This window comes from Borostomias antarcticus (genome assembly GCF_949987555.1).
Source record: "Borostomias antarcticus genome assembly, chromosome: 9".
Taxonomy (NCBI): domain Eukaryota; kingdom Metazoa; phylum Chordata; class Actinopteri; order Stomiiformes; family Stomiidae; genus Borostomias; species Borostomias antarcticus.
This window is the reverse complement of record NC_140242.1, coordinates 2,614,721-2,631,352: the sequence shown is the minus strand read 5'-3', so window position 1 is coordinate 2,631,352 and position 16,632 is coordinate 2,614,721. Positions and strand designations below refer to the sequence as shown.

Genomic DNA, 16,632 nt, shown 5'->3' with positions numbered 1-16,632 from the left:
ACAACAATAAGTAAATGTATTTATAAACAAATGTGTTATTTATTATAAGCAAATCATGTTTCATTATTTGGAATAAAGCAAGAGGTGAAAGTGTGACTGAGAAAAAACTCATCTACATACATTTCATAGAGATGATAAAGCATCTATAACTGAAAATAAACCACTTACTTCTGGTAATAAGCCACTTCTGGTAAAATAAACCACTTACTTCTGGTAAATATTTAGCGCCCAATTCTTGTTTCTTCTTCTCTTCTTCCACCAGTTCTAAAATAGTCTTCTGTAGCAGAGGCCCATTGACTCCTCTTACTATGGACACCAGCTTACCACCCTGAAACACAAGTCCACACAAAGCAACTAAATGGCAGCACTGTCGCATGCGAGTTCTGCTGATATAATTTTCCATATGTAAATATTGCCCACTAATTCAGTTATGATGTCCTCTTTGAAAAGTGTGTGTGTGGGTGTGGGGCGGGGGTATGGGTTACCTACTGTGTGACACTACTGCAGTAAAAATACTTACAGAATAGAAAAGGAATACCGGTTGACATTTCCCTTGAAGTGATGCTAGCTCCATTAAAGAGTCAGCCTCTGCCTGGGGAGTACACCAGTCCGCGCTGTTAGCTTTACCCTTCAGGCTAGTGCAAACAGTCCCTTTTATGCTACTGTAAGTACTCACCACACCAAAGCGTAACAGGTCATCTCCATATTCTGTCCTTAACTTTCTGAAGATGTTCTGCACAGCCTTGCATGGTCCACACCATCTTTGGTAGACATCTATAACTGCAAACGTAGTGGTCTTGATTATACTGTGACTGAGAACATTCATGTGCAAACAATTATAAAGACAAACTATTATTGGACATCCATCATTCCAACCAAAGTACCAAAGTAAACAACACAACCAATTTAATCAATTATTTAATTCTAAGATGATTCCTCCTTGGTAGAATGCTGATTTCTTAGCTAGGCGACTCAACTCTTATCTTCATCAGTCTAATTAGCTAAATTAGTAGATTAGTAATAGTTACTCACCAATAAGACCTGGTGCTGCCAGGGCGTCTTCCCACTGCTCTTCATTTGATATTTCAATCTATGAAAAACAGCATGCTGTAGTAAATTCGTTTTAGATTAACTGACTATCCAACCAACCACAGACAAGTTAGCTAGGCAAGCTAGTATAGTACTAGATATGCTAGTTACAAATAAATATAACATTATTAGCTTATTAGCTACCTGAATCTGAACTTCCCTTTTCCTCCCCGCCATTTTGTGACACACTTAATTTAGTGCGTACTTTAGTTATCAGAACGCGGCCTGGAAATCAACCGTCTGGTTTTAACGTTGCGCCAGGAATGTTGTTACCTAGGTTGTTGCGCCAGGAATGTTGTTACCTAGGTTACTGGCGTTGAGATCTTCAACGGTTAAAGAGATTGGCTGGAAAACTGGCGCGAGGCAAACCACCGCCTTTATCTGGTCATCGCCTAGCTTCCTCAATAATAATACTTATAATAGGATAGTAATAATAATAATAATAATAATAATAATAATAATAATAATAATAATAATAATAATAATAATGATAATAGTAATAATAATGAACAATAATTCTGTCACAATCTGCAATTAATTGTGTTTTAATTATTTAGAATTGAAATTGAAGTATTGTAAATGAGAGATTGCTAGAGAATACATAGCCTAAATAATTGTGTTTTAATTATTTAAAATTGAAATTGAAGTATTGTAAATGAGAGCTTGCTAGAGAATACATAGCCTACAGATTATAAATAATAATAATAATAATAATAATATGTGAATGAATAATAATATGTTAATGTAGGTCTCAAAGACCTCACTCGGGTATTTGTCAGTGTGCTACATATACCGTAGTTTTATGTTATAGACCTATTTACAGTTTCATTTCATGACAATTAAGGGCTTCGCCACAAAGCATAAGGGCATTGGTATTCACCGTGAACTTATGTAAAGTGACACGGTAAAAGGAAAAGAGCCCTTTATTGAGAGCCTGGGGGAAATTACTCAAAGATGATAGGACAAAGGTGCGCTCTTATGAGAGTCCATTAGTGTGCTTGGAGATTTGTCATCATCACAGAAGTCATTCTACTGTAAGTCTTACAATGCTTTTCACTGGTTCTTTCACACATTTAAAATCATTAGGCCTATAGGCCCTAGGCCTATCATAGCCTATTTTTGTGACAGAGCATTGGGAGGGGGGGCACAGATAGGCTAGATGTATTAGGCCAATAAAGAAAGTATGGAGTTTAGTTAAGTAATAAACGAATTTCACATTGAATGTGGTGAATGTGAAAAAAAACACCACAGAAAATACCCTGGAGCTATTAGATGAATGTAGGCTATGATCTATTAGATGAATGTAGGCTATGATTTGCTGTCATTGAAAGGACACAACACTTTTCAAACCTTCATCACCATCCATTAGTCAGTGGAAGGGATGTTGTGGACCTCCAGCTCATTCACAACAGCCTCACAGGGGGATGGATAATGAGATTAGCAGTTCGGGCAAACCTGCATTAGTGCAAAGAGGTCAATCGCTGGATTATCGCTCTGGTTTAGGATTCAGAACCAGTATCCCCCAGTCCTTTTTATCACTCGTTTACCTTACACCAGGCGAGTTTGTGGACATTATTACACTAGCCTTCTACTTGGTACATTGGCGACAAATCTATCTCATGTTTGACATTTTCGAGGCTACCAAGTTGTGTGAAGAGGAATTATGCCGAAAAATGTGGTAGTCTGCATGGCCGTGGGATTGTGCCGGTCCCGGCCGTGGAGCATCGACTGAGGGGTCTGGCTGGGTAGTATCAGGGGAGGGGTGAGGGGTCTGGCTGGGTAGTATCAGGGGAGGGGTGGGGGGGCGAGGGGTCACTGTTGCACTGTTGTCGGCTTTGCTTTGTCCATCTTGGACAGAGGTCGGAAAGCCGCTCTTATGCCTCTTTTAAACAAAGTGGGTGATGATGGAACTGCCAGCACACTAAAGACATTGGAAGAGGGGAAAGCTCTCGTCGAGGCACTGATAAAGGTGAGATACTCTGATTAAGGCCTAGCATAGAATATGTTTAAAGTTTGTGTTACCATTTAGGCTACCGTCGGTGTTCTCCTGTAAACTACTGCTTAAAGGGTCTATTCCCCGGCCCGGCACTTCTGAGATAGCGAGGGATTAATAGACTGAGAAATTGATGATAACCTCAAGGAAATAGGTGTTGTTCATTATGTAGGCTATTCTGTGTGTAATCCAGGCCACCACTAGAAATGACACCTTGGTCTCAATGGGCTCCCCTGGCTAGATGCCAACAAAATAAAATTATATATATATTATATTATTATATATATAATAGTCCAACATGTATAATCTCTATATGGCTCTGGTTTAAAGGATTCATCATATACTGTAGATAACTAATGTCACAAAATATTTATTAGAAATGTTCTATTTATGTTTGGTGCTCAGTGTGTTGTCTCAGTATGCTGTTATAGTAGGCTACCTGCAAAGATATCACTTACACTTAGAGAAACACAATCACATTTATTTCAGCCAGGTAGGTTTATGAGGAATTTACTTTGGACTCTTGGTGCATAACAATATACAACAAATAAACAAGGTGCAGGACAAGACAGGACAGTGAAATACAACAGGATCCTGTCTGCATGACAATCCTCTATACAATACAATCAAAAGTAATGTGCAAAGTAATGCTTTAGAGTCATTGATGACTGAAGTATCTGCACATCTTTTCTGCAGAGTCAGAGATGAACATAACAACAAAACAGTTTCTACCCTGCAGGTAAAGAAGCACTTTCACTGAAAATTTACCTGGTTCAGAGCATCATAGTCCACTCTTAGTGGTTCAGAGCATCATAGTCCACTCTTAGTGGTTCAGAGCATCATAGCCCACTCTTAGTGGTTCAGAGCATCATAGTCCACTCTTAGTGGTTCAGAGCATCATAGCCCACTCTTAGTGGTTCAGAGCATCATAGCCCACTCTTAGTGGTTCAGAGCATCATAGTCCACTCTTAGTGGTTCAGAGCATCATAGCCCACTCTTAGTGGTTCAGAGCATCATAGTCCACTCTTAGTGGTTCAGAGCATCATAGTCCACTCTTAGCTGCTTTGTAATAGCATGGAAGATAGTGCAGTTGTAGGCTTGTTTGAACTTGATAGTATGAATTCATGCTATTTGATTTGATCTATCTTTTTTTATTTTTTTATTAATAAAGCTATTCCTCAGTTATAGGAGTTAGATTTCAATGTGGCATGTTAATGCACGAGGCACAATCCCTGCAAGTTTTAACTCTGTTGCCAACTTGACATCACATTTCCCCTCCAAAAAGAAATCATTATTGGAAATTTGGAATAAAGCGCTGTAATGAACACTGTGCTTGAATTCCCAAGTGGTCTTTTCTTCAACCATGCACCAATCCTCATCTACCTTTGGCATGTCTCACTGCAGGTTAATCTACCTTTGGCATGTCTCACTCTGGCAGGTTCATTTGTCTATGATGACCACACAAGGGTCATCATGGTCTTATCCACATATAGATGATGCCTATGACAATCAGATTATTAACAATATTAACAATATAAACCACACATGATAATCCCTGCAGGGTTAAGCTCTAAAGGCCTATTAATAACCAAGCAGGTGATGATCTGTGTAACTATGCTAAATGGGAGTAGCCTAATTCTAGGGCCAGGTTGGAAGGGTGGAACAAAGAGCCATTCAAATACACATCCTGTAACCGCAGGCCCCATGTCTTGGAGGAGCATCTGCGCCCCCTAATGGCATCAGCAGGCTACTACATAACAGCCCGTGGTGCTGGAAATACATGGATTGGACTGGATTTACCCAAATATTATATACATGATCATATTGGGTTATTATTCTAATTAATGGTGAACACACTACTGTGCGACCCGTGAGCAGCTGTTGGTTGTGAATAAAGAAAGGATGAATTATATTATTTTCAAGGTACCCATAACCAAATAATCTTCTTAGCTCCTGGTGTACTTGTTTTTGTTGTTGATTGTACTGTATGTTGTACGTTTTCAGTAAAGAGAATCCTATCTGTATTGTATGGTGTTAAAACTGCATGACCATGTAAAACACTGATCAACTCAGGTCCTTACACAAAACACAGTACATATGAGGGGTGTGCTGCTCATGGTCTCCCTATTCTCCTGTCAGCACAACCTTGTGCAGATGTAAGCAACTGTGACATTTGATTACATCCTTCCCAGCAAACACGCGACGTCAGGGAGACGTTCAGATCATGTCTTAATAACGTCCGTCGGTCCAGAACCCCATTTGTACGTCTGCTGGACCCCTCAATATTCAAACGTCTGTCTTGGACCCCTCTAAGATGTCTGTGGACGTGCAGAACGGGTTCAATATCTGAACGTAAAAAAAAAAAAATCATTCTGGCTCCTAATTGGATGTCTTTGGACGTCCGAAAAAGACGTCTCAAAGACGTCTTTTAGACGTGTCTTTGCTCAGTGGGTTATGAACCTCTGTCCTCACTGCTCAGCTGGCTGTCTCCCTCACTATCATCTATATGCACTGCCACTGGTTTGTTCCTATCAGAAACCCAGACTCAAGATACAAATCTATGATATAAATAGTATATATATGTGCGATATGGTAAATGATGGAAATGGACTGCACTTATATATGATATATATATATATATATATATATAGATCATATATAAGTGCAGTCCATATATATATATATATATATATAGATCATATATAAGTGCAGTCCATATATATATATATAGATCATATATAAGTGCAGTATATATATATGATATGGTAAATGGACTGAACTCATATATGGGGCGGCTGTGGCTCAGGAGGTAGAGCGGGTCGTCTGATGACCGCAGGATTGGCGGTTCGATTCCCGGCTCCTCCTGTCCACATGTCGAAGTGTCCTTGGGCAAGACACTGAACCCCAAATTGCTCCCAATGAGCAGGTTAGCACCTTGCATGGCAGCTTCCGCCATTGGTGTGTGAATGTATGGTGAATGAGAGGCCATTGTAAAGCGATTTGGATAAAAGTGCTATATGGTAAATAGACTGTACTTATATAGAGCTTTTATCCAAAGTGCTGTACAATGGCCTCTCATTCACCCATTCACACACTTATTCACACACCAAGCCTGCTCATTGGGAGCAATTTGCAGTTCAGTGTCTTGCCGAAGGACACTTTGACATGTAGACTGGAGGAGCCAGGAATTGAACTGCCGACCCTACGATCATTGGACGACCTGCTGTACCTCCTGAGCCACAGTCCATATGTGATATCTAAGCTGTACTCCCTTGGATGTCACCTTGTTGACCTGTAGACTTGATGTGATGTGATGTCCTTCCTGCTCCAGGTGGTGGCATGCTATCGGCATCTAGCGTCATGCGTGGGCGGGTGCACAGACAGCCTGAGCCTGCGTGATGAGCTGAGAAGAACTCGTGAGAAAGCCCAGAGTCTTGCGCTGACCGGCCGTCACCACCTCACAGCGGGGCTGCGGGATAAAGGCCTGGGCCAGGAGGAGCGGCGGGAGACGGAGCTGCTGTGGGTGTCCTTCTCCTCCAGCCTGGAGCTCCTCCACGCAGACATGTGCAAAGTCTGCAGCATGGCCAACAGCTTCCCCCTGAGCAATAACCTGGCCTTAGTACAGACTGGCATACAAGGTGAGCAGGAGCCCATTCCTCCTCAGGTTCATTATGGCCCCGAAAAACTACTAACAAGCTATAGATCAACAAGCTACTTCTATACCAACAAGCAACACTTATATATAAAAGAAACTGAGTTGCAATTGCATACCTAAAACAATATCAAAATACCAAATTTTCATATTGATAGACTAGTTTTGCATAACAATTTGGAGCATGTTGCACATATCCCTCTCCAGTGTTTGGTGTTTTCTGTGCATGAACATCTCTAATTGAACGTCTGAACGTCTCTAATTGTGAAGACTCTTGAGATATAGTGTATATATTATTTGTGATTTAGGCCTAGGGTATACGACTCTCTCTCTCTCTGTCCAGAAAACCAGGACTTGCCATACTTTTGTACTGTCCTTCTCAGTGATGTCAGACTATTTAGGTACCTGCAGAGGGCAGTAGAATCCTTTCATATACCTATGTTTAGTGGGTTAGAGGGTGAAATTGCAATTGAACAAGTCCATCACTCAGAACTTAAGATGCACCAAGAGTCTGCGCTTGCTCCCTAGGCACAGTAGATAAGATGTAAGCAAACTGATTCCTCCTGCTCCACCCTGTCCTCTGGGTGTATGCTATAGCAACTGTGTCTGCACATCCAAAATTGGCATTATTCTATATTCATTTGATTTGAGTTGAAGACAAGAGGTTCTACCCTTATCCTTCTGGAAACCTCTTAACATGTCATCCATAGGCTAGTGACCCAACATTGAGGGTTAATCACTTATCATAGTGACCCAGCATTGAGGGTTAATCACATGTCATAGTGACCCAGCATTGAAGGTTAATTGCATGTCATAAGTTAGTGACCCAATATTGATGGTTAATCATGTGTCATAAGTTAGTGACCCAGCATTGAAGGTTAATCATGAGCACTGGGTCTCCTCTCCTGTCTGTCCCCCTCACCGCATCTGTGTTGGGGTTCAGGGCGGACCAGGGAGGTGGCGGCGCGGGCCCTCAGCCTGACGGCCCTCAGCCACGAGGAGGATGTCCCAGAGAGCCTGGAGAGGATGGAGCAGAGCCGGCTGGAGGAGGAGATCGCTCAGGTGGACCAGATGATCGAGGATATGGAGCAGAAGGTCAACGTTCTGCGCTGGACGGTGGAGGCACACGGACCCCAGTACGCTGACCCCGCCAGCACAGACAGCACAGCCTCTCTGGGCCTGCTGTCCGCAGATGAGGAGACCCGGACCGAGCCGCTCTGCCAGCGCAGCCAGGCGTTCATGGTGCTGTTGCTGTGTGCTGTGGCCGCGCTCGCCGCCGCGCTGTCTGTCAGCCTCGTCTACTTCTGACAGTCGTGACGTCGTCTCTGCCGCGCTCTGTCAGCCTCGTCTATGACATCATGAAGACTTCTCAGCCAAGCCTTGCCAAGCTGTGTCAGCCATGTGCTACACTGAAGTCCTTCCCTCCATTGTCCCCTTTATATCAACTATGATGCATTCATGTTTTTGGCAATACAATTTGTATATATTTAACACCAGTAATTAGGTTTTATAAAGCACATAGTTTTGTCTATTTAATTAATGTTCCACATATGTGAAGTAGAGTAAGGGTAGATTCATGCCAGAGGGTTTCAGTCAAGTAGATTAGCTAAATAATTGTTTACTTTTCAAATGCAACATGCAATTTGGAATACCATTACCTAATTCATAACCTAGACCTATTTGTGCAATTTCCTGTCAAGGGTGAATAAAGTCAACAGGTTGTGTTCCACCTTGGCTAAACTACAGGATTTAAGTAAATGATTGAAATGTAGATGTGTTAAATATAGTTAATACCAAAGTTAGTTGTATTAACTAACTGGAATCTGTTAGTTGTATGAACCCTACAAACTCAAACAATTTCCCCTTGGAAATCTATCTATCTATGCATCTCTCTCTGTCTCTCTCTCTCTCTCCCTCTCCCTCTCTCTCTCTCTCTCTCTATGAAGCTGATCCAATGCAAAGAGACATTCTGTAAGTGTGATTGTCTTGGCTCAACTTAGCCTGGGTCCAGACATCCGAATCTGCCTACTCCACCGAAGTTGACTGATTCCTGAAGATTTCCACTGAGTGTAATGAGATGACATTCTGTCTGATATCAGGCTAGGCTCAACATAATTACCATCACATCGCATGGTCTGATATCAGATCATAGTGGCACACAACTAGTTTTACACTGCAATAATACATATTTATGAAGCTCAATCAATTAATATTTGAGCAATATTATTAATTTATCAGCAATGATGTATGCACACTGACCCCTCTTCCTTTGGATCATTGTGCACAGGCTGACTGTTCAACAAAACATGATGGGCAGAACTGTACTCAACATGGTCAAAGCTATTCAGAGAACTCTTTCAGAGTTCTTGCAATAGTATTTCTAATGAAAATCAAGTGAAAGTATTTTGTCTGTCTTATATCCACCATCCCCACCACCAGCATGATTCCATGCAGCAGATTCTAACCACATCAACATTATACTGAAATATTCAACAGCTGAACATTTGTTTTGTTCAATTTGGTTGTTAAATAGCCAATCAGATGTTATTACAGCCTGCTGACGGAAAACTGTAAGTGGGGGGAAAAAACGTTTTCAGTATCATGATTAATGAAAATATGTTTTCAAGGAGGAAATTATAGAATATATGTAGGCTATACAATAAACACAACTATTTCAAAATTTGAATTATATTTCCTGTGGCTGTTCAAAGTGGTTCAAAATCAAATTTTGTAATAGTAGGCCTACTGTCTGACAGCATCTACAGTATAATATTGTAGGCCCCACAGTAGCTAACTTCCATAAGACAAAGGAGGAGGGACCTCAGGCTCCGGGTCAGTGGGCGGAGGCTCCGGTTCGGTGGGCGGAGCCACCCCTCCATTTGAACTTAAACAACCTGCTACTATAGTGAATGAATTTACAATAATAGTAACAGAACGTTTACAACCCAGACAGGCTGAATAGATCATCTTTTTATTTTGATAAATGTCATAACTTAAGTCTATTGACAGACCATATAGAGCTATATCCTGAATTATATTAACTTTCCTCATGTAAATAAACAGTATACAATAGATGTGACAGATATGCTAACTGTTAAAGAGAACTGTTCATACCCCCTGCTACAGGTGGATTTACAATAATAGTAACAGAACGTTCACAGCTCAGTGAAATTGACAAAATGTGATGTTCAATCTCTATTGACAGACCATATACCATAAACTATATATTCTCATTCTCACTGTTAGACTTAGATTCTTCATTGTTGATAGTCTGGACATACTGTATATTCATTCATATACTGTGTTAATAAACTGTCCTAATACACCCATATACTCATTGCTGATACTCACTGTACATATATGAATTCATATAGCCTTGTATATTCATAAAGTATTTGATATACATTAACATATTATTGATTGATTTGTATTCATGTGTTGAGATAGTTATTTCTATAGTGTTTTTCCAGTAACAGAGGTCTCCCCATCTCTTTAGTAAACAGAAAATACATATTCAGGGTGAGATTTCATCCAATTTCATCAGGAGAGAGAACTGATACAGGAGAAGTAAAATAAGTGATGGAACACAAAAAATGGGCAGACAAAACTGAAAAACTATCAAATTGAAGCCGATAAATTGGTTCTCAATTCGTAATGTATTTTCCATTTACTAAAGAGCTGGAGAGATCCCCATTACCAAACATCAAAATATATCACTTATATAGCACCTTTTAATTTTACTGTACATCTACCCATATACTCATTGTTACTCTACATGTATTCATATAGATTGATAGTTTATTCATATACTCAGGGTTGGTAGACTTTACATAATATTATATATTCTGTAGTGTTAAGACTACAAATAGGTAGACGGTTAACAACCCTTGACTGCAGGGGCTCGCATGACTCCGCCCGCCGACCCGGAGCCAGTCAGGGGTAGATTAGACTACTTGTTACACGGAAGTCCTGACAACTCGTCAGACCTTGGCACCGCCTGCGGGGAGTTAACAAAAGTCACTCCGTTTCATAATGTCATTGAAACACAGACTTGTATTCCTTTCGCGGAGAAAATGTGCCTTAAATCCGGAGAACCAGAGACTGTGTGGGGATAGACAACGTTTCACTTCACTCGCGCTGCCATCGACTGTGGGCCAGTCTGCCAAAACAACTAGGAGCTGGTTCACTGGTCCTGTCCACCTTGACAGACGAGTCATAACACGACTGACCGCCGGACAGGTTCTTAAACAGACCCCTTTATTTGCAAAAGGTATGTATATTAGACCAGCATTACTAGAAAGTTGAATGTTAATCGGTGCTCTGCCACACAGCTCAGCCATTTCTGATCAGGAACACATTTGGACACTAGTGAATTGAGTTGTTGCATCACACAGCTCGTAGTCCTGCAGATGTAGGCTACTACCATTGGAGGTATTATAAAAACAGCTACTACCTATTCTGATAGGCTACCCAGAAGCTCTATAGCCTACTACCCAGCGAGGCGCATAGACCTGCTCATATTTCCTCACAGTGCTGTTGTTCATTATAAAAACAACCTTTTTTTTTAAGTAAGAGATGCTTAACCTCAGCTATGATGATTTTATGTTACCCTATCCCTCAAGGCTATTACAGTGCCTTGCCAAGGATGTTTATTATTCAAGGACGGTCAGGTCATTATGTAACCATGTACAATGAAATGTGCTCTAACCTGAGTATTGAGGTGTCTGTGGCTCAGCAGGTAGAGTGGGTCGTCCAATGATCAGAGGGTCGGCGGTTTAAATCCCGACTCCTCCTGTCAAATTGTCCTTGGGCAAGACACTGAACCCCAAAATGCTCATTGGTGTGTGAATGTGTGTGTGAATGGATGAATGAGAGGCCATTGTAAAGCACTTTGGATAAAAGCGCTATGTATGTGCTGTCCATTTACCATATTGTTTGATTACAGATCTGAGCACCTCAATCAAAGCCCTGCAGTACGATCTAAAAACTGACATCACAAGGTCTGGGAACCGAAAACTCTATTTTGATACACATGCAGTGGTTCGACTTCTGGAAGAAAATGGTTTGATATCCATGTTTTCCTTTAAATTGAATTAGACTGCATGTAAAGCATGTTGACCAATCTTACCAAATTTACCAAACTTTAAAGCCATAATCCGTTGTAAGTGAAACAGAGCTGCCTGGTTCACTTTGTTGACATAATAGAGATTTAGCCTGCAGGCTGTGTGTGTGTTTGCCAGCCAGGGCGCTCATTCTGCTGTTTGCACACAAGGATGAGCGTCAGAGGGGAACACGGTACCATCCTCCTGGCTAGAATACCCTAACCCTAATACCCTACCCCCAACCCTCCAAACCAGCCTCCTCGTTAGAGAGAGCACTGTTCTAGTAGGCTACTCCAAACGGACTGCTTCACAGACAACAGGATATGGCTTTAATTAGAACACTAACAAACGTGAGAACTGAGATTTAAAAACCCATTTGGAACAGTCCCTAGTGCTGTAATGTAAAGTTTAATTTTTGAATATGTCTTTTGCATTGGTGTACTTAGGCTTCACCACTCAGCAGGCGGAAGTTATTGTGAAGGTACTGGTGAGGACTACAAACTCCAACATGGACACCATCTATAATGACATGGTGACCAAGGTGCAGCAGGTGGGTTGTTTTTCACACATTAACCGTCTCTAACCCTAACCCTAACCCCACACCCTAACCCTCTCACACCCTAACCCCCCCACACCCTAACCCTCTCACACCCTAACCCTCTCACACCCTAACCCTCTCATACCCTAACACTCTCATACCCTAACACTCTCACAACCTAACCTCTCACACCTTAATCCTCTCACCTTAACCATCTCACACCCTAACCCTCTCACACCCTAACCTCTCATACCCTAACCTCTCACACCCTAACCTCTCACACCTTAATCCTCTCACCTTAACCATCTCACACCCTAACCATCTCACACCCTAACCTCTCACACCATTCACACATGTAACCATCACATCCCAAAACCTCTAACTCCAGCTGTGGTCATTGGCAGGAGATCATGCTGCAGAGGGTGATGTCTCAAATAGCATCAGTGAAAAAGGACATGATTATTCTTGAGAGGAGTGAGTTCTCTACTTTGCTGGCAGAGAATGATGTGAGTATCTGAAGGTGTGTCATACTCTTACACAGGAGCTACACTGGGACATATAGAGTTGGCCTAACAGAAGCAGTGTGTTTTTGTAGATTTCTTACCTGCTGTACTGGAAACCAATCTTCAGAGAGAAAAAAGCCATGGTTGGATGGATGGATGGATGGATGGATGGGTGGATGGGTGGGTGGATGGGTGGATGGGTGGATGGGTGGGTGGATGGATGGATGGATGGATGGATGGATGGATGGGTGGGTGGTTGGGTGGATGGATGGATGGGTGGATGGATGGATGGATGGGTGGGTGGGTGGATGGATGGATGGATGGATGGGTGGGTGGGTGGGTGGAGGGATGGATGGATGGGTGGATGGGTGGGTGGGTGGAGGGATGGATGGATGGAGGGAGGGAGGGAGGGAGGGAGGGAGGGAGGGAGGGAGGGAGGGAGGGAGGGAGGGGATGGGATGGGATGGGATGGGATGCTTTTTGATGAATGTAGCTGTTTCCCCGATCAATGTTTACCTGTGTTCTTTTTTTTTCTTACCTGTGTTCTCTTTTTTTCTACAGAAAGTAAAGATTGAACTATTGCAACTTAAGACCCACCTGGCTGTAAGCTTTGATTATCAATAATATACATATTTTTTCAATTGACTGATCAATATTGATAATTTGATTTGAACACAGCAAATGCTGTCAAATCAATTCACCACTCTCTTACACTTTTTGAAGTGCACAAGTAATAGATTAAAACACGTGCTGAGTGATGTATGAGTTGTACAGTATGTGATGGATGAGGGATATCAGTTGTCAGTATCTGTTATTTATTTTAATTTCTTCCTCCAATTATGCAGGACGTAATGAATAAAGTGCGCTCAGACAATCTCTTGGATACGAATTTGGAGAAGAGCAGAGTGAAAGAAATGGTAAATGTTTTGTTTTTTTTCGATATGGTACATGTAGAAATATACAAACATTAATTAACTCAGATATGAAGAAGTGAAGGGTAGATTGCTTGTCTGTTACAGAATAATTGTAGGGTTAGGGTTATTGTTAAAACATTTGATGTTTGTGGTAAATGTAGTAGTACTTTTACTGTAGATTCAGTGGGACTATAGATCCTGTTTTGCTGGTGTAACACCCACAGGGAGCGTTAGGGTTAGCCCTAACCAATCAAAGAGCCTCCCCAGACTCTGTTGCCAAGACTACAATCTAATTTCCCGTCATAGTGTTTTCAAGAAGCACTGGGCACTCAACACTGTGCAATACAAATCAATCAATCAATCAATCAAAGCTTTATTTATATAGCGCATTTCATACCCAGAGGCAACACAATGCACTTTACAGAGAACAAGGGAGGTGGGCATACGACCCACCCCTACATATTCCAGAGGGAAGCAAAAAACAGTAATCACCTGGGGGCCAGATAAGTGAGCTGTAAAAATTCTTCCCTGACCCCTCTCAACGAGGCGATCGAGCAAGCTCCTGGAGTATGTTTGTCTACCGGCTAAGAACATTTATAGAGCAATAAATAACATTAAATTACATTTTCAGAGTAAGAGAGGCTAATAACATCATAATAGAGACATGGCAAACATTGGTGTATGTCTGTGTGTGCATAAATGTGCCTGGGCCCAGATAGAGGCAGGGTCAGGGGTAGGATCGGGGTAGGAAAAGGATACGGACCCGGGTTAGGGTGAGGGGAAGGGGATCTGAGCCCAGGACTGGTGTCTGTCAGTGTGTGTGTGAGTGCACCTGGGTCCAGGTAGAGGCAGGGGTCAGGGTTAGGGTGGGGGTATACAAAATACTTGCTAGACTCACATTTAACTAAAATGTTACTGTTTTTACATTTCTTACACAATATATTTAGCTCTTGCCAATATGTTTATCTAAGAGTTTGTTGTAGTCCGGAACACAAACCCTATTGTCTTTCAGAAAACAGAACATGAGAAGAGGCTTCTGGAGACGAGAACTAACATCATGGAAATGGTTGGTATACACCACTGGTTAGTATACACTACTGGTTAGTATTCACCACTGGTTAGTATTCACCACTGGTTAGTATACACCACTGGTTAGTATACAGCACTGGTTAGTATTCATCACTGGTTAGTATTCATCACTGGTTAGTATACACTACTGGGGGGTATACACCACTGGTTAGTATTCACCAGTGGAACTGGCCCAATAGTCTTCAAAAGTGAACAAGTCTAGACTGGCCAAGCCAATTACTTGACAGACTATGTACAAAAGGGGCTGTAAAGGGTGTACAAAACAGTTCACCAGCTATGATGAAAGAACACCTTTGATTCTGATTCTGAAAGTTACTTCAAAAACTAAAAGTGTATTAAGGCCCAAATGTGAACCGTTTCTCTGTTCTGCCTATTACAGAACGCAGAGCAAGATCGCCATTTGACTCAGACCAACATGAGAATCGACACAGAGGTGGCAGGATTAAAAACCATGTTGGAATCTCACAAATTGGACACCATCAAATACCTTGCAGGTAGAGTTAAGAGTTCAAACATGGAGCATGGTACCTGTAATGTGTTCATATGACAACTAAAAATATGATGGTGTTTTATTCATAATGAGAGTTTGTTTGGGCAATCTGAATATTTCGCTGCATTTAAACCTGGTCACTCATACTGATAATCAAATGTGAATGCAATTCAAAGTGCTTCACAGTAATAATCAATGGGCACTCCTCTAATAGGGCATTCCACCACCTTACCAGATGGCACGTGCACAAATGATTAAGGAAACCCATTTTTGGAACACTGCAAAATACTCAGTCTTAAATGCATCTTATTGAACTGTATGAATTTACCGTCTGTACACCATAGCCAAATATCATAGCACTGAATGACAAACTCCCTCTACTTTTCCAGGTTCGGTCTTCACGTGTCTTACGGTAGTTCTTGGATTCTATCGGATTTGGATGTGATAATGTGGAGCTGAGGAGAAATTGATCATCTGAACTGCCGTTTCTGTTCAAGAACCAACAATGGTTGTGGATGTGACTGCCATAGACAATGTATTTTCTTATACGTGATTGACAAGAACTATCCCTGGATTTAGAACTGAGACAGGCAGACGATGATAGACTTTTCTCAGTTTGAGGACCAATGCTGTAACATTGCAACCTGTTTGCAACCAAAAACAAAACTAAAGAATGGACTTGTAAGGTAAAGTATCTTGTTAGTATTTGTACTTGAGGGTGAGGTTTAGAGATTGAGGTTTTGGATCTGTCCACTCAGTGTATCAATTGTGTTTATTTATTACCGTTTGTCAAAATGGTAAAAGTCAGTAAAATACATGCTAAATTAATACATAATGGTGTGCCTTCAAAAAACAACATTAAGAAACATCAAATTTAATTATTGTTTACATATATATCATTGTTTACATCAGATTTAATAATTGTTTACATTTCATTGTTTACAATCAGTTGGGGGTGAAGATCAAGATCTTTTTAATCAGGTTCTTTTCTGTTCTGCAACTAAACAAATTGGAGATGTGTCTCACTTAGAAAAGGAGGTTTAATACACAATTTGGTGTGAATCAGTGCAAATGTAGTGATATAGACTGAAAGGTAGACTCTGCAACATCATATCATATACACAGATCAGCCACAACACTAAAACCACCACTTTAGAGAGTCTGTCCCTGGGCCTGTGTGTCCGTCCTTCACCATCAGAGAGCAGCAATAAGCCACAAGTGTCTGCACGCCTGGAAGACCGAAAGCTGTGTTTGTTATCGTG

At 41.3% G+C, this 16,632-nt stretch overlaps 2 protein-coding genes across 3 annotated transcripts; both read left to right on the top strand.

Moving 5' to 3' along the window:
* Positions 1-2,965: 2,965 nt before the first annotated feature.
* Positions 2,966-8,042, top strand: rgs9bp (regulator of G protein signaling 9 binding protein; the record flags this gene model as incomplete). The annotated part of the gene is made up of 3 exons (XM_084443517.1): positions 2,966-3,058; positions 6,414-6,720; positions 7,678-8,042. 3 exons carry the CDS (start codon positions 2,966-2,968, stop codon positions 8,040-8,042), a joined length of 765 nt encoding a protein of 254 aa, XP_084299643.1.
* A 2,691-nt stretch (positions 8,043-10,733) lies between these two features.
* On the top strand, positions 10,734-16,085 carry mcur1 (mitochondrial calcium uniporter regulator 1). 2 transcript variants are annotated; one of them, XM_084443079.1, is made up of 9 exons: positions 10,734-11,004; positions 11,680-11,796; positions 12,283-12,386; positions 12,779-12,880; positions 13,439-13,480; positions 13,723-13,794; positions 14,804-14,857; positions 15,260-15,374; positions 15,760-16,085. In XM_084443079.1, exons 1-9 carry the CDS (start codon positions 10,767-10,769, stop codon positions 15,813-15,815), a joined length of 900 nt encoding a protein of 299 aa, XP_084299205.1. In that variant the 5' UTR covers positions 10,734-10,766; the 3' UTR covers positions 15,816-16,085. The 2 variants fall into 2 exon arrangements, with proteins under 2 accessions (XP_084299205.1, XP_084299206.1); XM_084443080.1 differs by lacking the exon at positions 15,760-16,085 and having other exon boundaries at positions 14,804-14,874; positions 15,260-15,291.
* The last annotated feature ends 547 nt before the right edge of the window (positions 16,086-16,632 follow it).

Coding starts and splice junctions, on each gene's coding strand:
- mcur1 (XM_084443079.1), top strand. CDS start 10,767: ATGTCATTGAAACACAGACTTGTATTCCTTTCGCGGAGAAAATGTGCC. Junction 11,797..12,282: donor TCGACTTCTGGAAGAAAATG/GTTTGATATCCA, acceptor TGGTGTACTTAG/GCTTCACCACTCAGCAGGCG. Junction 15,375..15,759: donor CACCATCAAATACCTTGCAG/GTAGAGTTAAGA, acceptor CTACTTTTCCAG/GTTCGGTCTTCACGTGTCTT.